A 19,042-nucleotide genomic window follows, 5' to 3' on the forward strand; every position below is an offset into this window, starting at 1 on the left:
AACAAATCCTGGATCCTCGACGCACACAATCCTAAAATTGTCCCCTTGAAATGTGTCCCCTTTTAACAAATCCTGGACTAGCACTGCCCACCATCCCGAAAGTGTCCCCTTGAGATGTGTCCCCTTAAACAAATCCTGGATCCTCACCGCCCACCATACTGAAATTGTCCCTTTAAAATGTGTCCCCTTTAACAAATCCTGGATTATCCAGTGCCGTAGCAGTTCTCGCATAATACAGAATCGCCCCACCCCCTGCTACGGTCCCGTTAACACAGCCCAGCATCGTGAAAGTTGGTATGAAGCACTGAAATGTCTTTCAGAAAATAGCACGCGGCTTGCTATAACTATGACTTGTCATTAACATAGGATAAAATACAACAGCCAAATTGTGTTTTACTAACCAAGAACCGAGTCTTTGATCAAGTTCTTCAGTCAGAGGTGCTTAGGAAACTGTAAAGTTTGTTTTCTTTTTGTAGAGATAGGTCACTGCACTTGTCTGACACCTCGGGGATGTATCATGGGCGGACACAAGTAAGTAAGGATGATACTTGTAAGCTGTGTAGAAGGGCTTATCACGGCTGTGTAGAAGCTTATTATTACCAAGTAATAATATGAAAGACCAGAAGGTAATAATATGAAAGACCAGAAGTGACGAAATTTACCGAAATATTATTGGCTATTGGTTTGCTAGTATGTTTGTCGCCTTAGCTAACGTATAGTCCTCTATTATTGTGTTGTTAATGTCGTTTTGTTATTAATATTGTTGATACCTTGTCGTTCCTCGATGTTTAGGACTCGCATTGCAGGCTTCTCAGACTGCAGTATGGAAGCTCTGCAGAAAGTGGACGACTCCTGCTTGTATAATATTCCAAAAGAGGTATAATCCACATATCTTTGAGAATTTGCCTTTTTGAAGATGCTTGAGAACACTGAAAGGGGTAAAGGTTTTGACTCCCTAGCGGCGTAGCCAGGATTTTTAACAGGAGGGGGCCCAAAAGGCCCTTTCAATCCATTTTCTCCTGTATTTTAGATAATGTCTCATACATTTACTGTATTTTGGCTGCTAGAAGGGAGGCGGGCCCCCTGGGCCACCCCCCCTGGCTACGCCCCTGCTCCCGTTAGGTCTAAAGCACTTAGCCCATCAGCTGTCAACAAACTTATCATTTTTCTTGTAGGAAATGCAACCGAAATGCGGTAACGGGATTGCAGAAGAAGGAGAGGAATGCGACTGTGGCACCGAACAGGTCTGTCAGGCGGCACTGAAGACTTCTGTCATTATTTATTTTTGGAAAATAATAATAAAAAACGATTGTCTTTGTGTTTAACCTAGAATTGTCAAGAGAAAGACCTATGCTGCGAACCGAAAACTTGCAAACTGAAGCCGGGATCGCAGTGTAGTGATCTCAACCACAGATGCTGCGCTAACTGCTTGGTGAGAATTCCCTTATCTTATAGCAGATCGTAGACCAATCGAGCTCACGTTAAGCTGAAATGTTCTCAAATACCAGCAAAATTATGAAGAATTAAAAAGTTTTAGCATTTATTGATCGGGTTAACGCTGGCATGGTGTAAATGGAATTTGGACCGCACTGTATAAATGTGTCTTCAGTCCGTCCAGTTAAACTGGACCATGGGCCGCACTGAGCGAGTCTCTCGCAGAGTTCGGCGTTTGTTTAAAGTCGAAGTGCATTATTTTACTACAGTAAAAAGCATCTCAAGCAATTTCGTGCTTGATCGCAAAATTACCGATATTTCAAAAGTCGGAAAGGATGGCGTCAAACAAACGCGTCGCTCTTTGCATTCAAATTTACACAGGACAATCATCATCTGGAAAACGGTTGATCGCTATAATACAGTAACAATTGTTCACCTATAACAGCTACCTATCCATTATCCAGGTACTTTAAGTTTACTCTTTTCGTGTTCAGTTTAAGGCGGAGGGTGAGATGTGCCGAGAAAGCAAGGGCGAGTGCGACGTGCCGGAGTACTGTACAGGAACATCTGGACGGGTAGGTGCCATGCCAAGCACTCTATATAATATATGCATACACTCTATGTTCCTTTACGGTGAAATCTGGGCAGGTAGGAACCATAGCCAAGCACTCTATATAATATATGCACATTCTATGTCCCTTTACGGTTAAATCTGGACGGGTAGGAACCATAGCCAAGCACTCTATATAATATATGCACACTCTATGTTACTTTACTGTGAGATCTGGGCAGGTAGGTTCCATAGCCCCCCTTTTAGCAGCCAAAAATACAGTAAATGTATGAGACATTATCTAAAATACAGAAGAAAAAAATGCCATGAAAGTCCCTTTTGGGCCCCCTCCTGTTTAAAATCCTGGCTACGCCGCTGCACGCGCACTGCCACCAAGTGTGTGCCCATCTGCCGTGATATTATGCATGGAAGGTACATATAGTAAACAATATATTCAACTACCGTGGGCACAGCCACGGAGTGTTCTTATATACACCGGATTGTTTCCATCTTTTATCTTTCTCCTCTTCAGTGTCCTGGCGATGAGTACGCGCGCGACGGATATGAATGTGACAGCGAAAAACAGGTGCAATAACACTGATTTATTATAAGCTTATTAAGGGACCTCCCCGGTCCCACAAGCCCAGAACATGTCGTGTCATGTCGTGTCGTTTCATACCGTGTTGTGTCGTGTCATCTCTAAATACCTTCAGTTTTGTATCTGCAAGTTTTTTTTCACAAATCTGAAAGCTCCTATGAGCCTGTCTTTTACGTGATGCCTGTTTCGTATCAGATCATCCGCGGAATAGAGTACCCCGGCCAGGTTAGCGAGCACGCTCTCTCGCCCCGCATCGTGGCGCGCTACATCCGCATCAACCCCCGCCACTGGAGCACCAAGATGTGCCTCACTACTGAGATCTTCGGCTGCTCCGGCTCTGGAGGTAGACAAGTCTACTCGGCAATTTACTATTGTTGTGCTCCTGGTCCTCTTTGTGAAGCAATCAGGATAAGCCTGACCGTGTATAGTCTCCTTTGCAGCCGTTCGCGTTTGTCAGTCGCGCAACCGCCCCAACCCGACTAGACCCTACTATTGACCATACTTTATTCATGAGTCTAGTTTTTAAGATTACCATTTTACTCCTCGTTTTGTAATTACTATCAAAGTTTTGCCTGATTTTACCTTGTTTCAGTCGATGCTTCAAGCCCGACGCCACTACGTACAAATAACTTCTGCCTCGCACCTCAGCGTGGCGGATGCCAGGCTGCTGATGGTACGGCTCTTGTCTTCTCTGACTCCGCCGACTGCGAGAAGCAAGAAATGCAATTTACTCTGTCAGCGGATAGAGTACTAAAGCATGCGTGCAGTGATAAGCTAGTGTGTCCTAAGGACTCAAACAACTGGGACAACACTCTTCTTCAGATCAGCTCCAAGTGCAGCCGAGCGCAGGCCACTTTTGAACGAACCCAAGGTAATGACTCTATGATATTCACTGGCAAATTAACGTTTGCATTCATTGTCCTATCACCAAAAGTGCTGTTAAGATCGCTGCCTGAATGTGTTTGCCTCTGAATTCCTCTAATCCAATGCCAAACCAGCCCTAGTCCCTTGACTCGCCCAACAACCCCCGTGTTCGACTCACTCTTCACCCTTGTTACTCACCCTACCACTTGCAATCTGCCGTATAGATATATACCCCAATTGCTTAGTTGTCTTTGCTAGTTTATGTTATCATCACGTGGAGCCGTCCGATGAGATGAGAAAGATAAGATAAATGAGATGTCTCTAGATATTGCTATAATTCCGATAGGAGGCTCTTTGAAGCACAGCGCCAGCGGCAAATGCGTCCACCCGTATAGCGGTGGCTACACTGCTGGTACGCAAATGTGTATCTATGGGGACTGCGACCTTCCCAGGATAAAGATCGACTTTATGAGTCAAGGTAAGGACATCGCGTGGTATGTGAAGACAACACACAAGGTTTTGTCTGCGTTTGAATACAGCAGATTGACAAAAGGTTGTCGTCAACCGGCTCCGAGTATACGCGACAAGCCCGCATGTCAGCATGGGTAAAAACCACTGAAGCTCCTGCATATATTAGCCACCGCTACCGTGTCTAATGCTGCATTCACACCAAAACCATGTAGCTAAACAAGGATTTTCTTTGCCTGATAACTTGCTAAGTTTCTCATTGTGTTGAATTCTTACTAGCTAAATGATCACTTAGTAACATATACAGCACAGTCTATTCAGTTTTGTTAATCGTTCTGTCCATTGTTGGGAGATTGAGACTTAAACCAGTTTAATTAAACCACCTTTAAACTGATTTAAAGTGCTAGTATGAATGCGGTATAAGTCTGAAGTAATGCGATGGCTAATATATGCAGCTATGCACTTCAGTGGTTTTTACCCAGGCTTACATGCGGGCTTGTCGCGTGGTCGCGTAGCTGGTTGACGACAATGTTTAGTCAAACACTGTAAGTATGACACTGCACCCGCCTGTCCCATTGTCGTGAGCATCAACGATTAATATTGAGCATGCATACATACACATGGTATTCGCTCTGCCTATTACGATAGCATTTATACACTTCTTGTCTTTAGAACCCGCCGAATAGAAGAAATAACGTTTATTATACATGGTTTACTCCCAAGAAAAGGCTAATTTAAGGTTCTCATTTTTGGCAGACTGCTTATTACCTCTCGGAATGGCTAGCCGTAAGATCAAAGATGACCAGATCTCTGCTTCGTCCTTCACCAACAAAGACCATATGGCAAAACATGGACGTCTTGGCGGGAAACAGGCGTGGTGCGGACGCGGTGACCGCGAGCAATACTTGCAGATAGATTTGAAAAATGTGGGTACCAGTGGTCAATTTTCCGATTCTCACTCAAACGCACGCGCAATATCAGATGCGCCCTTTTGTTTGGACGGTTATCACTTGTGTTACGCTTTTAAGGGGCGTCTCTAGAGAAAACGCAGGGTAAGACCCAGAGTAATTCACTGACCACGAATCAATAGGCCATTCCAGCTATAAGCATGCGCGCACACTCACCATGGGAACCAACCTAAACTACCGGCATGCAGTGCGCGCATTTTTTTATGTAATCTTAAAAAAAACTGTGGTAACGGATCACTAAATTTATCTAGAAACATTTTTTCAATCCAATGATACTAATGCAAGTAATTGGTGTTCTTGCTGTTTAATTTTGTTATTTGCATTTCGAATGTCAACAAAAGGTGATGACGATATCGAGTGTTGCTCTCAGTGCACCAGACTGGGACTTTGTGAGCGGCTACTACCTCTATTACAGTACAGACGGAGAGTCTTGGAAGGCGTACATCGAACAGGATGAGCAGGCGAAACTAAAAGTAGGTGGAGGCTAACTATGCATAGAAATTCTACATGTCTCCATGAGATGAGCTTTTTATGTCTCTGTAACGAGGGTAGCAAAGATGCCACTGTAATTTTTATCCTCGCGTATGCATTGGATCAGTAGAAACATCGGGATTATATCCAAACTAAGACATTTCACCCCATTTTCAACGTTATCAAATATATATGGATTTTTAATTCAACCTTTGATTACATATGGACTTGTAGCCTGGGGCCAGGCTGCACGTTCACATTTAGATAAAATTCTTGTTCTACAAAAAAGGGCAGTACGCCTCATGAATTTCGCTCCCTTTCGTTCTCATGCTGTACCATATTTCATTCAATCTAATATCCTGCCAGTTAGTATGCTTTACTACAAATCTTTAGCTTCTCTAATGTTTGATGTCTATAATAATGCTGCTCCGTCTAACATTCTAAATCTTTTCACACCTCTTCATGAAATTCACCAATACAACACCCGTGGTTCGTCGGTCGGTAATTTTTATATCAAACAATCGAGACTTAACCAACAAAAATACTCTTTCTCAAGAATTGGAGCTAAAGTTTGGAATAGCCTGAACACCAACATCAGGAAATCGCCAAAATATAGATTTAAAAAAGAAGTCCAATCAATGCTTTTTCAAATGCTTGAGACTGAGGACAGTTATGCTGACATATATACGATACTCAATATTCAACAATAATCCTCCCAAATTTTCTTCTTTACTCTTTTCCTACTTTTCTTAATATGCAAACAAAAAATATCTATAATTTAATACTTACTATGTATACTATAGTTCTTTTTACTATTTATGAAATCTAACGTCCTTCACTCTGTCGGTCTAGACTAGCTAAGCTATTTGCCGACAGTGTGTTTATGTAAAATATTATTTGTAAAAGAAAATAAAAAAAAACTGTTCTGTTCTGTTCTGTTGGATTCCTATACCATTTTCTTGACAGTCGCATTGCTACATGGGAAGATGTACCGATACCTTAAACACGCAATGCACGGATCTCTGGGGATCAGGTAAGGTTTTTTTTTTTTTTGTTTAATATATATGCCCAAGAGCAAATTCACAATTCCTGCTTACGATGTGCGTTTTGGTGGAATTAGAGGCATACAAGAAGTGATACACATCTAAGCCAGGCGCGTACACAGGGAGGTGCGCAGGGTGGGCAAAATCTGGGTCATATCTCATTAAGGAATCTTCAAATACCAGGATTTCTCCATAAGATCCTATGACTGCGCTCCCCCTCCTCAGCCAATCCTGGGTACGCGCCTTTAGTAATACACATTCATTTTTTGTGAGTTTTTATTCCTGTTCTTGTGCTTCAGCTGCTCGCTCTGCAGACAAAGCCTGTTACGAAAAGTACAACAAGGAAGGGCGGGAATATGGCACGTGTGACCCATCGACATCTAAACCATGTGCGCAAAGGTAAGGCAGGGAATATGGCACGTGTGACCCATCGACATCTAAACCATGTGCGCAAAGGTAGAACAGAGGATATGGCACGTGCGACCCATCGACATCTAAACCATGTGCGCAAAGGTAGGGCACGGAATATGGCACGTGTGACCCATCGACATCTACACCATGTGCGCAAAGGTAGAACAGAGGATATGGCATGTGTGATCCATCGACTTCTACACCATGTGCGCAAAGGTAGAACAGAGGATATGGCATGTGTGACCCATCGACTTCTACACCATGTGCGCAAAGGTAGAACAGAGGATATGGCATGTGTGACCCATCGACTTCTACACCATGTGCGCAAAGGTAGAACAGAGGATATGGCATGTGTGATCCATCGACTTCTACACCATGTGCGCAAAGGTAGAACAGAGGATATGGCATGTGTGACCCATCGACTTCTACACCATGTGCGCAAAGGTAGAACAGAGGATATGGCACGTGTGACCCATCGACATCTACACCATGTGCGCAAAGGTAGAACAGAGGATATGGCATGTGTGACCCATCGACTTCTAAACCATGTGCGCAAAGGTAGAACAGAGGATATGGCATGTGTGACCCATCGACATCTACACCATGTGCGCAAATGTAGAACAGAGGATATGGCATGTGTGATCCATCGACATCTAAACCATGTGCGCAAAGGTAGAACAGAGGATATGGCACGTGTGACCCATCGACATCTACACCATGTGCGCAAAGGTAGAACAGAGGATATGGCATGTGTGATCCATCGACTTCTACACCATGTGCGCAAAGGTAGAACAGAGGATATGGCATGTGTGACCCATCGACTTCTACACCATGTGCGCAAAAGTAGAACAGAGGATATGGCATGTGTGACCCATCGACATCTACACCATGTGCGCAAAGGTAGAACAGAGGATATGGCATGTGTGATCCATCGGCTTCTACACCATGTGCGCAAAGGTAGAACAGAGGATATGGCATGTGTGACCCATCGACATCTACACCATGTGCGCAAAGGTAGAACAGAGGATATGGCATGTGTGACCCATCGACATCTAAACCATGTGCGCAAAGGTAGGGCAGGGAATATTGCACGTGTGACCCATCAACATCTACGCCATGTGCTCAAAGGTGAGGACGTAATATAGCATTTCGTTATTTTTAATTTTTGAGATTAGATCAGTGATAAAACGCAAGTGGCTAACTTATTTGACTTTTTAGTGACGTGTTGTGTGGCCAGCTTCAATGTCTGGACACTGTGAATGATAAGCCCGCAGTTATTGACTTTGGCAGCGGTTACCTTAGAAAATCAATAGGAAAAGGCGTAAAGTGCAGGTAAGAGAAGTATGGAGTTGTACCTTGATTTCAAACGAATGTGTGATTAAAATAACGAACAGCCTTTCTTAAGATCCAATCAGCTTCCATTTTCTGGCGCATCACTTCTACTTCTATATAAAATAGAAATCAAAATTTCGCCAACACTCGCAAGCTCCCGCCAGCACCACACAGCACCTCCCAAGACGGTGTTCAAACTTAGCCAGCATTGCTGGACCAACGTCTGGCCAGCGTCCCGTCAGCAATTAAAGACCAAAGAGGCTGTAGCCAAACCAACCGCAATATATACTTGACAACAGACTAAAGGTTACGGTGTTTCTATATTCTTTTGCAGCGTGGCGAAATTAAAATCTGCTGACTACGTCGGTCTGGGCATGGTGCGAGACGGGACGACTTGCGGGTCTAACAAGGTTGCATAATACATGACATAAACACGGCTAGGCTTACTTAAAAGTGTGAATAGAATGGTAATTTTAAATTAATCATGAGTTGCTCGTTCTAGATTTGCATAAATCACAAGTGTGAGTCGCTGTCGTCTTTACGCCCAAAATCCTGTCCGTCGATTGGCGGGAAGGAATGCGCCGGCCATGGAGTAAGTGAAACACTTATCCTGCTTTGACACTATATATTGATCTTATTGTGCTTTCTTTTTCTCGTTAAAGAGGAAAATCACTGTAAGCTCTTATTTCGTGCTTTTAGGTTTGTACGAACGAGGGCAAGTGTGCCTGTGATCCAGGCTATGATATTGCGTCATCGTGCGCAAAGGGTAAGTTTCTATTTGTGTTCACCCTCTTCATCTAATGATGTTGTAAGCGCATTTGAGTCTTGGCTTAGACTCAAGGCCCTCAAAAGCAGTTCTTAAACTTTTAAGTTCACCGGTCACTTTTATTGTTCCGTAATCCCGTAATTCCGTAATCCTCTCTCGTGCTTACCACAATTCCAGTCCCGCCTTCTTCTTAGCAGCTAAAATCCCTCTTTTAAAAACAACCAATATCACTATAATCCAAGCAATCCCAATTTCAGTTAAAAACGGTAATGAAACCAGCTTACTCCACGTCAATTACGTAGCGATCTCAGATTACTTTTAACGGAAAATGCCAGAAATATTTCAAAATCTTAAAAGCAGTGTGTCTTTTAGAAGTATCTTCAAGAAGTCGACTGATAATTTAGAGCGAATGGCCAGTTGAATAGCGCGGATTCTAATAACATTCTGCAGTCTTTTGTCGGTTGAGATGTCTGTCGGCCTTACGGAAGTAACTGGTGACAACACCGCTTTAGGTCCCTCAGGATAACATCAGGAAGAAATGTATCAGTACCAAGGAAACCATTAATGGAAAAACAACAATCATAATTATTGATGTTAGAATTTGTGAATACAGCGTACTCACCACGCGATGGCTCATGGGGCAAGTGGTCGCAGTGGACTGAGTGCTCAAGGTTCTGTAACGGCGGCACGCGCATGCGCTATAGACTGTGTGACAGCCCCTCCCCGCGGTACGGCGGTAAAGAGTGTCATGGAGAAAGAATACTTGAGCAGGAATGTAACACAGATCCTTGCCCAGGTACGCACTTGTATTTCTACTCGGGAAACTTTCATTTGCGTCTTAAGAAACTTGAAACAATTAAGATCATCTCCTTAAAAGCCTGTTGGTCTGATGTATTTCCACGTATTTTCTTTTTGGAAAACCTATTTTGTAGCCCGCCCGAAAAGGTTTCTCAACTGTCTGAGATACGAGAGATAACAGTAGACTCTGCCTCAGATACAAGATGTTTTACGGGATGGCTCAACTGTGAAACATGTCACATTCTACGTGTAACGCATGTATCATATCACAGCCAGGCCTTAATTCTTTCATGTCGTTTACAGAGGCCCATTCGTGTCGTCATATCCAACAACTCGGCAAATCTAAAGGCGTCAACTACCGTGACGGTGTCTACAAGATAAACCCGGACGGCAAAGGTGCAGTGAAGACGTACTGTGACATGTCACGTGATGGGGGAGGATGGACGCTATTGGTCACTAGCTTTACGAACAAGTGGACGGGGCAAAAGGTCAAGAAGAACAACGAGGACAAGCCGTCACTCAAACAGGACTTCTCTATTTTGTACAAGGCTGATGACATAAAGAATAGCTTGAATGTGGTCGGAGACAACTTTGAGTATCGTCTGGAGGCAAATGAGTTTGGTATGAAAAAAAACTCTTACACGATTTGTGAGTTTATTCAATACATCACCATCAGTCCATTTTACTTATTCTGTTTTGAAAGGATAGTGTGTCACAACTAAGATATAATGCAATGCAGCCGGCCGATTTAACTTGACGAATGCGTCTTGCAGGTCGCTGGGGCGGCATATGGTCAGCGCCTCGTTCCTATACCTTCCTTGCTACAGATAACTCACAGACTGCTGTGGACCTGACGAAGAAGTTCGATGATTGGGAGTACGACTACTGGAGTCTGGAGAAACGAATGCCTTGGCTGACTGGCGCGCGTCTCACTACCGCAGGGGACCCTGGACAGTCCAACTATGGGTCTATCACTGGTATCTATTCATTATTTTGTTTGTCTGTCTGTTTGTGGTTGTTTTTATTGTTTGTTACTTTGTTTGTTTGCCAATGGGTCAGGACTTCTTCTGAGCTCATTATTTTTTTTCTTATAGCTTTACACCGTTATATTATTACCATGGTATTCCATTAAATTAAAATGAGATGAAGTAAAAAAAATCATTTTAAAAAGTTTCCACCTTTGCTTTCAAAAATCTCTCGTCTGACACTAACTTTTCAGAGATCTGATTTTTTTGTTGTTGTTGCTGTAAAGCAAATCTCAAGGAGTACCATCCTGCCCCGTGGATTTTTGGCAAAGGGAAAGAGGAACAGCCATCTCGGATTTGGTACTGGTTACGAGAGGGAGAGTACCGCCAGCCCAGCTCATGTATGGATATACTGACACGCAGCGCGGGTGAACAGCCCGCAAAAGGTAAGCCACGACTATACGAGCATGAGTTGGTCTTTGTATGAATACAGCCGTTTGACAAAAGGTTGTCGTCAAACGGCTACGGGACAAGCCCGCATGTAAGCATGGGTAAAAACCACTAAAGCGCCTAGCTGCATATATTTGCCAACGCTAGACCGTCAACGTCTGAAGTTATGCAGTGGCTAATATATGCATGGCTAGGCGTTTTAGTGGTTTTTACCCATGCTAACAAGTGCGCTTTTTTTACTGTATACGAGCATGAGTCGGGCTATGCATGAATATACTGATGATATGCAGTGCGGGCGAACATATCGCAAAAGGCAGGCCCGTAGCCAGGGTGGGTTCGAGGGGTTCGAATCCCCCCCCCCCCAACTCGGAGTAGAAGGTCCGCTCATCTAATGAGGGGAAATTGAGTACCCCTGCGAGATAGGACTACCTAAGAGAAAATGGTCCGCTAAATGGGTTAAACGAACCCTCCGCTCAAAATCCTGGCCTGCAAAAGGTACGCATGCCAGCATATTGAACCATGATCTCTGGCTTCATTGGTTGCGTGCGTGCATGTGTGGGTGAGGAAAGAGGGAAAATTGTAAGGCAGAAAAGGTTGTAAACAGTGTTTTTAAAGAGTTGCTGATAAGTCCTGATTTTGAGATAAATTGGAATACTAGAATTACTATAATGAAAGGCACTTGTGTTTTCGTCAGACGGGGTGTTCGCGATCAGCATCGGTGACAAACACGTGCAGACCTACTGCGACATGACCCGAAACGGGGGCGGTTGGACACTAGTACTCACCAGGGCCACCAGGCAAGGTTGGACACAGGCCTCCATACAAGAAAAGAATGTTAACGATCCTCGTCTTGATAAAGACTACTCCCTTATTGGTTTGAGCGATGAGCTGCTGGGTAATCAAAAATTTCAGGTGGGTTGGAAATTGAGATACTAAAACTAGACAAAACTAGACAAACCTTTGTTGATTATTCAAAAGTGGATGATGAGTCAGGTAAAGAAACTCAAAAATCACCATCAAGGAACAAAGGTTCTACAAATAAAACATTTTTTTGTATTTATAAAGCTCAAAGGAAAAAAATATAAAAACATTCCCAAATAAGCCGCTGGAAATTAATGCTTTCTAACGCTTAATATTTTTGCTAAGATGACAAAATGGCTCACACACCACCTTTAACAAAAAATATGTAGATAAAGATGCTTGGATGATAATATTGCTTTTTTGGCCAACATACCTAAACCTAACTCTAACCCTTACCCTACGTCTGTTCGATGTCTCTCAATAAGATTTAGCTTTTATTTTTGTGGTAGCTGTAACCATTGTTCCCACCCCCCTCCCACAATATATGTAACACGGGTGCGGAGCCAGGATTGGCTGAAGAGGTTGGGGGGGCGGTGCAGTAAGAGGTGCATTATGTGGAAAAAGCATTAGTATTTGAAGATTCCTTAATAAGAAATACCCCCACTGTGTTCTCTGGATGCAAAATATTTCAGAGAACACAGTTCAAGCTGAAAATGTTACTCATGTCAATCTTCAGTATCGCATAGAGGCAGATGGCACCGACACATGGGGCGGTATATGGGCAGCGCAAGCCGGGACATCCCTCTCGTCTACCTCAAGTAAACATACGCAAATTAAGTTACTCAAGAAGTTTAGTTCCTGGGATGAAAGTACAGAGAGCTTAAATACGCGAGCCCCTTATATCGATAAGGGTACCTATACTACAGTCTCATCCCGGTCGGACAAGTCCGGGGCGCTGATATCGGACAGTGGAGACTACATAAAGACGGGGAGGCAAAGACCGAGTGTTATACGGATTTGGGTCAGACCAGGAACATGGTAAATATCAAAGACTTGTGCAGGAGCTAGATAATGTTGTAATTTAACGAGGTTAGACTTATTTGTTTAGAAGGCTTATTGATTTGTCGATATTTTTGTATATAAGCTGAATCGTCCTATCGACGTTCTTCTTAACTATAGTAAGTAGTCCCCTGTACTAATTATGCTTTAACTATTTATTGCCAGGTTTATGATTTATTGAACAATCTTTGATTGTACTTACTTAAAACCTTCTAGATGTAGCTGTTTCTAGGTAAATTAACTACTAATGTATATGTCGAGTTTCAATGGTTGTTTGGCATTCTGACAGGCAGTCCTGTAACCAGATCAAGCTGCATAAGAGTCCAGATGTCCGACTTTCGGACGGCGTGTACATGATCGCGACAAAAGACCCCGCCACATATCTCCCGGTGTACTGTGACATGACGTCAGAACCTGGCGCCTATACCCTACTCGTCACCAGTGCTAACGGCAACTGGAAACCACAGGAAGTCACTGTTAGAAACCAAGGAAGCCCTTCACTTATCAGAGATTACTCGATTCTGGGTAGGACGGGTCATCTAGTTATTCCAACTTGTACTCCTTATGATAAAGTTGCTCTTGTGTGAAAGGTTAATTAGGCCTATAAGTGTGTGACTCAATGTAATATTTCATAGCCTGTGTGTCAGAGCTAAAATATACTAGTGACTAATGGGGTAGCGAGTACCATCTAGGTTTGGCCCCGTGCTGACAGGCACAAACGTTTACGAGAAGGTTATTTAATTAAGCTCTTTTAGAATTCCCGCATTAAGACATTTTTAATAATTATTATTATTTTGATGATGATGATAATCATCACATTTGGTAATTTCACTTAGTTGACAAAATACCGGGTTACCCATGCTCTTTTATTATGGTGTAATGTAAAGCATAACAGGGACTGATTCTCAAATAATAATAAATAATAATAATAAAATATAATAAAGCTATGCTTGCGTCTCAGATTATGCCGACGACATCAAATCCGCCAGCCATGCCAAGACATTGAAGTACAAGCTGGAGGCTCGTGAGAGAGGAGCCTGGGGTGGAGTATGGGAGGCACCTAGAGACTATAGGTAAAAGTAAAAGGACCGCGGGCGCTAGGATAGTCCCAGTGTTTATTTGAAAATGTGAACATTTGAATTCCAGTCAGAGTCGTTGTGTGTGTGTGTTCATCTAGTGAACTATTGATATCCGCTAAAACTGAACCAAATTACTTGATTTATTTGTAGAACGCGAAGCGCCAAATAATCATTATTATTTAATTCAGCCGACTGAGCCGACTGAGTTGCACACACATAACGTTTCTGATTGAAATTCAAATGTTTAAACTTTCAAATTAAGTTAGTTTGAAGACTGGGACTATCCTAGCGCCCGTGGTTTGATGAATGCTTTTATAAGGAAGTGAAAACGTAGATTCAAATATCCAACTGTCCCCGTTAATCCCGGGTATAATTGCAAGTATTCGAAATAAAATACCGGCGTCGACTGCAGTAAGTTGCGCTGACACGAATTAAAACATATCAGAAGTTATCATGCACCTATACATCTATATCTTTGCAGCTTCACAAAGAAAGACAACAGTCAAACGAATGTCAAACTGATCAATAAGTTGGGAGACTGGAAGAATAACAAAGACGCCATTCAAAACCGCATGCCTTGGTTAGGGTCAGCCAAAGCGCTGCTGACAACAAATCAGTACTCAAATTGGTACGGCCCCGGGACACTGATCACTGATAGCGGGGATTTTGACCCTGCACCGTGGATCTACCCGGATGGGTACAATCCCGGAGTCATAAGGTACTGGATTAATGACGACGACTGTGGAGCCGACAGAAAACCCGGTAAGTGCAAGGAGTGTCAGAATGTGATGAAAATGTTCAAGAATATGAAGTTTGTTACTTATATCCATTATGCAACGACACTCGTAAATGGCGCGACCTGATTGGTCAAGGACACACGCAGGCGTCAATATGCGCGCGCGCTCCCCAAAAAACTAGATTGTAACGTAAGAAATGAAAACATTTTTATTGTTGTATAAAACAAATAGATGCCATTTTGTGTGTGTGTATGTTCCTATCCTCTAATAGATGCACAGAAGACGTCACAGCGTGTCAAGAGCAAAAATCATGTACTTTTGTGACGTCATATGTGCATTAGTAATTATTTATCGGGTGCAAGGAGAGGGCTTGGGGCCTAATTCAAAGACAAAAAACAAAGATTGTCAGCCGTTTTCGCTACAAAGTGCGTCAGATTTCCTATCACAAGGGTGCATTTAGTATTTTTTCTATTTCAATGTGTGTTAGCTGTCTTTTTACAAAGTACGTCAAAAGCTTTCTTGTTTATAAAAAGTGCGTTAGGTTCATTAATACAATTTGTTTAACTCTAGTGAAACTGTGATAACAAAGCTAAGCACGTTTATCCATAGTTGTTGGCATTTATTTTGGAGATGCTATTTTCATATGAAGACCTGTAAGGTCTGTCTGATTAACTGATTTTATTGGTTTCTCTCTCTGTTAAGTGTATTGATTAGAGATTTTAAATTACTTTTTTGTCTTACTCTCATCAATCACCTTTTATTTATTTTGTTGTGTAGTTTATTAGATTTATGACTTTTCTGAATAAGGAGTTCTTATTGAATACGACCTCTAACAAATATTGATTGTACTTTTTAATTCTCGGCTTCCACTTCTTCATTGACATACGCGCATGTTTTAAAGGCTATGACCGCTGGTTTTGGTTCTTGACCATGTTCTTTTTGATGCTTGGAGCTCCTAAACTCGTTGGGCTTATTCCGACAAAATAACTCTCTTAATGCTTTTCTGAATTCAGGCATCCTCAGAGAGTAAACTACGACGTTTAGAAATGAGTTACTTAGTAAAAGAATGTCTAAAAAGAGTGATATTACATGTATTGACTTATTTTTAATGCACATATCACGGTTAAGAGTTGTTTTAAAAATCGTTCGCGGCATCCATGTAACTAGCGAAGTCGCGATGAGAATAAATAGAGTAACCGACAGTTTTCTATTCTCGACTTGATTCTCGCTTGAGTTGTTTATTGTTTTGCAGAAGACCCTTTTGATCCAGATTGCGAAGTACGAGATGATTATCAATCCGATATCTAGTAAAATAGCAACCACATTCAAAATAAGTGTGAGTTTTAAATTCGAATAAAATAACATCGTTAACCCAGACAAGATTATTGAGATAAGCCACGCGGACAGGATAACTGTAAAGTAGTGTTTTTTTTCGGTCTGTCTGTGTCGAAACGGACTTAGGATTGCAAACGCCCTTTCCATCGCAATAGTACTCAAGGACAACATAGATTGTAATGCAAACAAATATTGTACTGAAAAAAGTGGGTGTAGTTCCACACTTTGAATTTGACCAGGTTTTACCAAAGAATTAAGAAGTTTTTGCTGTTCTTTCATGCACCCAAGTCCCACAAGACCTGTCAGAAGGTCAGCTACTGTCAGGTTGACGAGAAGATACTTGGACTTCTTGAGGCGTAACTTCTTTCCGAGAAAAATCACCAAAGCCAGCGAGTTGGCAACGACGATTACCGAACACTCTAGTCCATATATTGCTTGATACACTGTATTCAGTGTTTCACTGCCTTTTAGACAATGGGTCGTGTTATTCATGATTTGTGAAGTTGTGTGGAATACGGATTCTACTGGTGCTGTGTGGTGACACCTGCACAGTTTTACAGTACCGTCGAAAACCAACCTCACCAAACTATGCGTGTCAGCCGCCAATCAAATCCTAGAAACTAATATAAACTTTATTTTCGAAAGTGTAATATATTCCGATCTCTATTTACACATATCCATCACGGATATTAAACAAGACATTAATAATTCCGTTCAGCATCCAAGTGACTAGTGACATAAAAATGAGACTCTCCAGTCTCTTCCTCGACACTGCCCACGATGCCGCGATAGATGCGAAGTGAGGGAGAAGTAATTATTTATCGGGTGCATGGGAACCCTCCCCTAATTCAAAGACAAAAAAAATGGCGACCCTTCACCCAAAAGGCGACCAATTAAAGATTTGTTGAAAAAGCAAATTAAGGTATCCTTAATTTTCTGTTTTTAGCCTCGTTTTTTAGCCTGGATCAAGGGGACCATTTTGAGCCCTCTTATGCAGCCCCCCAACCCAGAAAAAGCTTTTCAGAATTGTCGACATTAAGTAGTATTTGATTCCTTAGGGACTAATGAACACTACTACACAATTCCCTAACCTTATATCCACGGGAATTATTCAACAGTATGCCCCGACTAAATGCCATTCGTCAGCTCATAGAGTATGACAACATGACTACTATAACCCGAGCCCTAAAAGGTTCACAAATAGACTTTGGGGGATGTGTTTCTTTAATTAAAGGAAATGTCAGAACTAATTGTTTTTTTTTTTTTTTAATATTGCTTGTGTGCATTGATCAAATGATAAGCGCCAGGATATGGTTTTATTACGATAAAACATAGTAATTGTTATTTATATAGTAAAGTAATTCAAGCGGGACACAGAAACATGTGAAAACGCCACGGCGAGTATTATATAAATAAGCTTGTTATTTTGCAGACACATCACAACCATCATTAGAGTGATAAATTTGGGAGAGGAAAATATATATATGTATATATAATCAATTATTTCTTTAGGAGCCTCCAATCATAAAATCGAAATTTGATTATGTTTATTCGGCTTTAGTGGGCTGTAAACTGGAAAGTGGAAATCGAGATTTCCACACACCTTGTCATAATGACAAATTATTTGAACAGCAGCTGAAATCAAACAAAGGGCTGTCAACAGTGCTTTGTGTTTGCGGCTTTGTATAATCCAAACTGCTCAGATCTGTCCCCATAGACGTTGATAACCATCACCTTATTTTACTTTTCTTTTTACACTAGTTTCTAGGTACTCTAGATTAACAATCGTAAGGATGAAATGGAATGGGTTGATTCCTTTATATTGGATCTTGCCCGTATTGCCACACTTGCTCCAGCGTTGTAATTAAAATGTGTTAAAACTAAAGTCGTGTTGACATACAGTATGTATTACTCTGTAGGGCAGTCAAATTGATTACTTGGATGTATTACATCAGCTTTGGCGTTACTCTTAACCTGCCCTGGAAATGGGATGATAACCATGATGATAACAAGCAATAATATATTTAATCTAGCGAGTCAGTAAATTCACTTAAGCCAGTCAGCAAACTCAGGTTTATTAAGCGTAAGACAGTTATTATTGTAAATACCCGCATTTACTCGAGATTGGTTGAATTACGAAAAATGCCATAATTTATTTATCGACTTTCCTAGTATCGCAGTGTGTAATTATGGCAAAGACATGTCGTAGACAGGTAGCATACTACTAAATCGTGTTGCCTTAAAATAAGTACTGGACTGTAATTAATTTGTGTTGTGCTTCTCAGTAAATGGAGGCGTGTCTGGTTGGAGTTCATGGAGCGCATGTGACGAGCTTTGCAAACCAGGGAAACAAGTCAGGAGCAAGTTGTGCAACAATCCGTCGCCGCGATGCGGTGGCGCCCCTTGCCCTGATGCGCAGATGGCGCAACAGACCAGAGACTGCTACTTCTGCCCTGGTAAACCCACGTGACTCTTATTCACCCTATTACTACTCTGCAATTGGGGGCTTCAACTTGTTTACTTATTATGTGTATTCTGGTGTTCCCACGCCAAATCCTCGCTTTCTCACTAAAATACAACCTTCAATCTGGACATAATCACATACTTGGGAAGAGTTATGTGGCTCAGAGTACCGATTTCACACAGAAAAACATAGACTTCGCTCTCTTCTCATGTACTTTCTAGCGAGTTAGCACGAGCCTGCTGGCTGTAACTCCGTCACTCTCGACAACTACCCATGAATTTGTACGTGCAAGATCACGTTTAGTTCTCTGTTGCCACATTAGCGCGCAGAGCTTAAGTGCTATAAGAACCCTAAGAATATTGGATAAAGAGGCGGGAGGCTTTACGATCAAAGGATAATGGCAGAGGAGGGGAGGGGAGGCTAATACGAGACTTTCGCTAAGAGATCAC

At 42.1% G+C, this 19,042-nt stretch overlaps 1 protein-coding gene across 3 annotated transcripts in view; it reads left to right on the plus strand.

The window, feature by feature from the left end:
* Positions 1-19,042, plus strand: part of LOC116601185 — a 33,251-nt gene that overhangs the window by 12,036 nt on the left and 2,173 nt on the right. For all 3 annotated transcript variants that reach the window (XM_032361906.2, XM_048726702.1, XM_048726697.1), the window contains 27 exons: positions 477-531; positions 793-877; positions 1,176-1,244; positions 1,331-1,432; positions 1,929-2,009; positions 2,517-2,570; positions 2,778-2,925; positions 3,175-3,453; positions 3,793-3,924; positions 4,671-4,840; positions 5,224-5,355; positions 6,320-6,386; positions 6,696-6,795; positions 8,026-8,139; positions 8,474-8,549; positions 8,642-8,731; positions 8,839-8,905; positions 9,519-9,701; positions 10,007-10,324; positions 10,477-10,680; positions 10,956-11,114; positions 11,813-12,030; positions 12,656-12,957; positions 13,268-13,503; positions 13,940-14,051; positions 14,539-14,819; positions 18,415-18,585. In XM_032361906.2, coding sequence (XP_032217797.2) covers positions 477-531; positions 793-877; positions 1,176-1,244; positions 1,331-1,432; positions 1,929-2,009; positions 2,517-2,570; positions 2,778-2,925; positions 3,175-3,453; positions 3,793-3,924; positions 4,671-4,840; positions 5,224-5,355; positions 6,320-6,386; positions 6,696-6,795; positions 8,026-8,139; positions 8,474-8,549; positions 8,642-8,731; positions 8,839-8,905; positions 9,519-9,701; positions 10,007-10,324; positions 10,477-10,680; positions 10,956-11,114; positions 11,813-12,030; positions 12,656-12,957; positions 13,268-13,503; positions 13,940-14,051; positions 14,539-14,819; positions 18,415-18,585 — 4,005 coding nt within the window. The remainder of the gene's footprint in view (positions 1-476; positions 532-792; positions 878-1,175; positions 1,245-1,330; positions 1,433-1,928; positions 2,010-2,516; positions 2,571-2,777; positions 2,926-3,174; positions 3,454-3,792; positions 3,925-4,670; positions 4,841-5,223; positions 5,356-6,319; positions 6,387-6,695; positions 6,796-8,025; positions 8,140-8,473; positions 8,550-8,641; positions 8,732-8,838; positions 8,906-9,518; positions 9,702-10,006; positions 10,325-10,476; positions 10,681-10,955; positions 11,115-11,812; positions 12,031-12,655; positions 12,958-13,267; positions 13,504-13,939; positions 14,052-14,538; positions 14,820-18,414; positions 18,586-19,042) is intronic.

Source organism: Nematostella vectensis, chromosome 1 (genome assembly GCF_932526225.1).
Source record: "Nematostella vectensis chromosome 1, jaNemVect1.1, whole genome shotgun sequence".
Taxonomy (NCBI): domain Eukaryota; kingdom Metazoa; phylum Cnidaria; class Anthozoa; order Actiniaria; family Edwardsiidae; genus Nematostella; species Nematostella vectensis.